This window comes from Aptenodytes forsteri, unplaced genomic scaffold, assembly GCF_000699145.1.
Source record: "Aptenodytes forsteri isolate BGI_AS27 unplaced genomic scaffold, ASM69914v1 Scaffold193, whole genome shotgun sequence".
Classification (NCBI taxonomy): Eukaryota; Metazoa; Chordata; class Aves; order Sphenisciformes; family Spheniscidae; genus Aptenodytes; species Aptenodytes forsteri.
The window spans coordinates 11,276,742-11,282,573 of record NW_008795405.1 but is presented as its reverse complement, the minus strand read 5'-3'; the positions used below and the strand labels follow the sequence as shown (position 1 = coordinate 11,282,573).

The 5,832-nt window shown below is 43.6% G+C and overlaps 1 protein-coding gene across 1 annotated transcript in view; it reads left to right on the top strand.

Moving 5' to 3' along the window:
• The window catches only part of PRIMA1 (proline rich membrane anchor 1), a 51,212-nt gene extending 46,523 nt beyond the window's left edge, over positions 1–4,689 (top strand). The window contains exon 4 of the mRNA XM_009280956.1: positions 4,590–4,689. Coding sequence (XP_009279231.1) covers positions 4,590–4,689 — 100 coding nt within the window. The remainder of the gene's footprint in view (positions 1–4,589) is intronic.
• Positions 4,690–5,832: the final 1,143 nt, after the last annotated feature.

The window sequence follows — 5,832 nt, the reverse complement described above, 5'->3', positions numbered from 1 at the left end:
TTAGAGGTCTTTTCCAACCTTAATGATTCTATGATTCTATGAAAAGCACCTTCATGAGAGGAACTGAAAACACAAAATTATTTTTGGCATAGGTACCTTGTACATTGGCACAGGTGCAGCTGTGCAAAGGCAGTGCAGAGATGCCTCACAGCTTTCGCTGTTGGTAAAATCTTTTATCAGTTGATACTGATACCCATACAATGAAATCTTTTTTAATATATATTTTTGCAGGTGCCTTTTAACTACGATTTACAATTTTGTACCAATGCTGAGGAAAGCATGGAGTTGCACTGTGGTCTTCTGAGCACTGGGCATCTCCTCCAACAACACACAGCAGCGAGGGCAAAGTGGCCTTTCCTCCTCTAACTGCATTTTAGAAGAAGAATGACACGCTATTTCTGTTTTCTAAGAAACAGGATAGGTGTTTCCCTTGGAGGATAATCCAGGGCAGCAAATCCCATGTGGAGGCAGGCGTCTCCTGGCAGTGCTGAGTCGGGTATGGGAGCCCCAGAAGGAGAGGAATTTAAAATCCCTTCATTTCTCTGCTGCCAGCCCAAGGTCACCCCCTCCTCGCTTGGCTGGGTTTCCCCAGGGCCCAACCTTCCCAGATGCTGGCCGTGGTGCACTGGCACTCAACAGAAACATTGCTATGGAGGTAGGCAGTAGGAAACAGGTTTGCAAAGCTCAGGCTTGTCTTATGAAATCAGGCTTTGTTCTTAAGCTCAGGCTTGTCTTATGAAATCAGGCTTCCCTGATTGATAAGACTCTCATCCCTTCCAAGCACAAAGCACCTTGAAGAGTATGAGCATGTGGATCGTGTTGTGTCTTTTAAACTCTGTTGCAGTTTACTCTTCTGGACAAAACTTCTATTCCCTTTTCTAGGTGCTTATTCTCCTCAAAGCTTCAATAAGCCTATAGGTAACGAGGCATAATAAAGTCCTGATTAAATGAATAATCTGCTCAGCTTTTGCTTGATTTTGTCTGAAAAGTCATATATAGAGATTTTCTTAAGTGTGTACAAGTGAGACACAAGGTGAAGTACTCTACCGCACAACTGACTACAGGCAGTAGGTCCATGCCAAATTTACACCAGTAGCCAAAGCGGGCAGGGAGGGTTTTGTCAAATATACCAACTGATTTTTGTGATTAGACATGATCAAGGGCCAAAAACTGTGTCTCCTCTAAGAAATTTTCTAAAGACAGAACATACAAATTATGTTTGACTGTGCATCGTTACGTTGACCTTTACACAGGACTCTGCAGAGAACTGGTACAAGCCAATATGACAAGCCAATATGAATTTCTTTGATAAAAAAGATTTATAATGTGATCAGAATGTCATCTGAAATTGAAGCTTGACATGTGAAATACACTATTAAATGGCTGTTTGATGCTTTCTTGATTTTAGGACTCATGCAAATTAATGCATGCATGGTGGAGAGGTCATTATGGACCCTGATGCATCATTTCAGGCGTGTACTAAGCTGTACAGAGTTGCATGTACCTTTCATTCGCAGATGTATGGCATGAAGAGTGCACCAATTTGTTTGCTAAACATCAAAGCACAATGTGTAGCAAATCATACTGTAAAGCAATGCAAACCACTTGTTAGCGAACAGCCTGTTCCACCTGCCACCAAGTGAGTATGTCACAGATACCAACAGTTCCCTACTCATTCCCTGACTAATTTGAAACATTGCATTCACCAATGAAGAGCAATCCTGGAATGGAAATGCATAAATACAGGGCCACAGCACTTAAGCTGAAAGGGGGCTTGGAGTATTACGCATAGGAAGATCATGCATAACCTATCTTATCAGGCAGAAAATAGGATAAAAGGGCTCCCCTTGGTGTGTAAGAGGAAAACTTGTATGCTTGGATCTCAACAGTGGATGAAATTTGAGGTAAAAAAGAGCTAGTGACACACAGAGCTAGTGGCACAAAAAGAGCTAGTGCCCTAATGCAAAAGAGCAGTTGAAAAATTGCAACAGGCCAAAACGACTTTGCATATCTAAATACATAGGTCAGTTTTAATCACTGTGACAAGTGCATACAAGTCTGTCGAGCCAGTCATTTAAATGGTGTAACTGAGGCAAGTTTGAGCCCTAATTCATGCCTGACATGCATTTGGAAACAAATCAAGTGAAGGAGTTTAACAGAGCATTCTCCAACCCTGAACTTTTGTGTCTGCCAAAAATAAATAAATAGATAAATAAATACCTCAAATGGCCATTTCATTGAGACCGAAGAAAGTAGTTGCTCTGTTTTGCTAGCGCTAACCCTGAGCAGTTGATAAGGCAGAAGCAGAACCCTGATAAAATCTCCATTCCACTATTTGCAGGCTCTGAAAAAATATACTTCCAATGCATACTAGTGCCGGTGGTGTAGTATCACTGGCAACCTCTCCAGCAGTGTCTCCAGAGAGGTCTCACCATCAGAGGAGAGTCTCCGAAGCTCCCAGGTCTGTGCTGGGAGATCAGCCTGGGGAGGGGAAAGAGCAAACGGCTGCTCTCGGGAAGAGAAACTGAAGCAAAAAAAGGGGGAGGAAAAGAGAAAGAGTTTCAGGAGGACCGTAGAAGTCGGTCTTGAAATCACTTCTAGAAAAAAGAAAAATGTAGATAAAAATGAGAGGAAGGTATTTTTTAACATGAAGAAAGAAGAGGAAGGCTAGACAGGGAAAGAAAATGGAACTGGAGAGGTGCAGAAACACATAGGAGACCAAAATAAAGAAAGAAGGGGTAAACAGGAGACAAACAGAGAACAAGTAGAAGTGGCCAAAATGTCTCCATTTTTTGACCGTTCATAGAGCTGGTTGTCAGGGTTGGAACTTGGGGGGGAGGGAAAAAAAAGAAATTTTTGAAAGCAGCAGAGAAGTTTAAAGACAGCTACACCACTTTTCCTGCCCAGGAAAACGTAAGAGAAGTACTGCCATCAGCTTCTCCATTCCTCTTGTCAGGGATGTGGCGGGTGGATGGCCACTTTTCCTGCCCAGGAAAACGTAAGAGAAGTACTGCCATCAGCTTCTCCATTCCTCTTGTCAGGGATGTGGGGGGGTGGATGGGTGCTTTACAATGTCATGAAAGACAGAGCCGCAGAAGCCTGTGTCAGATACAGACAGGCAAAGCATGTTAATGGCTGAAAAAGGGTTCAACAAAGCTCTTAGTCTCCCCTTCCCTTCCATTTCCATTCTCTAACAGCTGGAATTGCGGCTACTATTAACAAGCCTTAACTCTTACCAGCGGCGTAAGACATCATAATCAGAAGTATTTTCTTTGAGATTACAAGCAAAACAAATTTATCTTCCTGTAATCATTGTCCATAACTCTTTCACTAATACTTTGCTGAAATTCAATGTTATTAACTATTTTTTTATTAATTGTTGTTTGTTTTGTTAAATGATGTCAAGAACAATAGCACAGACTGACTGTTGTATTACATTTGTTTATTTGGTCCTCTTTTTGCCCTTAGAAACACCTTAAACTCAAAGCACTAATGTCTGAAATATCCATGTGGAAAGCACAGAGCTTTTTCCTCCTACTATGTGTACAGCTTCAGCTTTAAATAAAGGTCACACCACTTTTGAGGACAGAAGTTGTGAGGGAGACACTTACATGATGTAACATGGTCTGTTACAGGACTTATGCTCAGGTCTCCCTTTTCAGAGTCACTTTAAAATCCCAAATAAGATGATTTTGTTCCGTGATGTGCAGGTGCTTTTTAGATTTCTGCACTTGCTGGATATTTCCTGAATTGCCTCACAATTAGCATTGGTGGTCCTGGCCTGTGTTACCAAATGGTGCCAGTGGCCACCAAACAAAATAAAAAGGGGATGCTTCAGTGGTTGGTGCTGGGGGACTGGTAGAGCACAGCAGGCACCACATTTCAGTCACTAACTCAGACACCTAGAACATGGACATCTGTGTCTGGGCTAGTAAACTAGCCTTCCTTCACAGACAATGCAGAGAAACATGAATGCCTTGGGCACAAAGCATCTGACTTACTTTGGGTATCCGATGTAAGCTGTTCTGAACTGTGTTTTAAAAGTACCTGTGTTCTCTCCATATCTACACTGGTCAGGTGAGTCTTCTCCTAGTGACCAAACATGGTGGTTTTATGATGACTGGTGAGTGAGTTGGGTCCTCCGTGGACATGACTGGTCATCATCCCAGTTTGAATGATGCACTTTGAGGAGAAAGGCCCAGGACTGCCCCACGGCAGAGCCTGACCCAGCGCCCAAGCCTCCACTCCAGGGATGAAGGTGGTGGTGGAGGGCTCTCCTTCCAGCAGCCTTTGTCTCATGCAACATACACATCTGTATCTGTACATAGGCTAGCATGGGGTAACCAACAGCCCGTCAACAGGGCTTAGGACTAGACCCCTCATCTTCCAGGTGGATCATGAGGCTTGACAAAATTTAAGTGCTGGTTTGACCTGTGTTCAGAAAGGGAAAATAGAGAGGAAAAGTTCAGTGTTATGATGCACCTTACAAGTCTTTGCTTTCAGTCTGTATTGACAAAGAAGATGTTTATCTCTGTCCTTTCTTCTCCCCCCACCCCGCCTACACATCACCGAACCTGGGATCACCCAAGGAAACCAATGCGAAAAGAAGAGAACGGAACCAGTCGTGCTGAATATGCAATGACCTCCTCCCAAAACAACAAAACAGTTGATAACAATGCGGTCGTATAATCCCCGAAACCCCGCCAAGGCGCAGGAGGTGGTAAACTTTCAAAGCACACACACGGAGTATGCAAGGTGGGTGAAATAAGGCAACGAAAGGAGCTCTGTGGCCCAGGACTTCATTTCAGAAATAGTGCACGCATCAGTGATTCAGAAGAGAAAAGCAGGCTGCTCTTCAGGCTTGCTGCTTCTCCAAGGGAGGAAAAACTCGCCCACCCGGGCTGCCCGGAGAAAAGGCCTCACAAAGGCGTAAGCATTGCATGCTGCATCGCGTGAAAGTGATGTTGCGATGCCTCCCGCTTCTTCTTCCCCTCCCCCCCCCCCCACTTTTCAGTTTGAATTGAGTGTCCACAAAAAGCTGCTTAAATAGGATCTTTTGAGGAGAAGGTGATCTGCCAGAGTGGCAGCAGCTTATTATAAGTGGGTCTGAGGGTCACGGGTGGGAGCTGTCACCTACGTGCTTCTCCAGCCTGTGCAGTTTTGTATGCTTATACTTCATTCTTATCATTCTTATTATTTCATTACTAAAAAGGGAAAAAAGGTTTCTGTTAAGCCATCAAGCAACCAAAAATTGCATGAACTTGTGACTTAACCCAGGAAATTCATCTGCGGTCTGGTGACTATGCAATTTCCATGGCTGAAGACTTTTCAGGCAAAAGAAATCAAAATGTCAGATTTTAGCAATTAGCATTGCTACTGAAAGAAAGATATTAATAGGTGCTTTGAACATTATTACTTCATAATCAGCCTCCTTTTTTGCATCACACTTTATTTTTTAATCTTTAAAAAGTTCTTCCTTTGTGAAATTCTACACGTTTCTCTGTGTTTGCATCACGCTGATTCCCCAGGGAAACCCCTACAGGAAGGATGTTGTTTACATCTTGGCGTGAGTATTTGGGCGGGATTGTGTTGAAAGGACTAGCAGCCCTTTGAAGTCCTCTTCATTCACTGATTAGCATTGTTTCCTGAAAGTGTCGAGTCTCCTGAGCTGACCCACTGAGGACATTGTAGGTCTGGCTTGGAGGACCACTTTTGAGGGTCTGGTAAGCTGGTCGTGCCCACGTTAACTCAGTGTCTGCCTCTCCTGGGCAGAGACTGCCAATCGTGCCAAATTCAGCGTAGTAGCTTAGTGTCGTACTTTCCGTGACATGG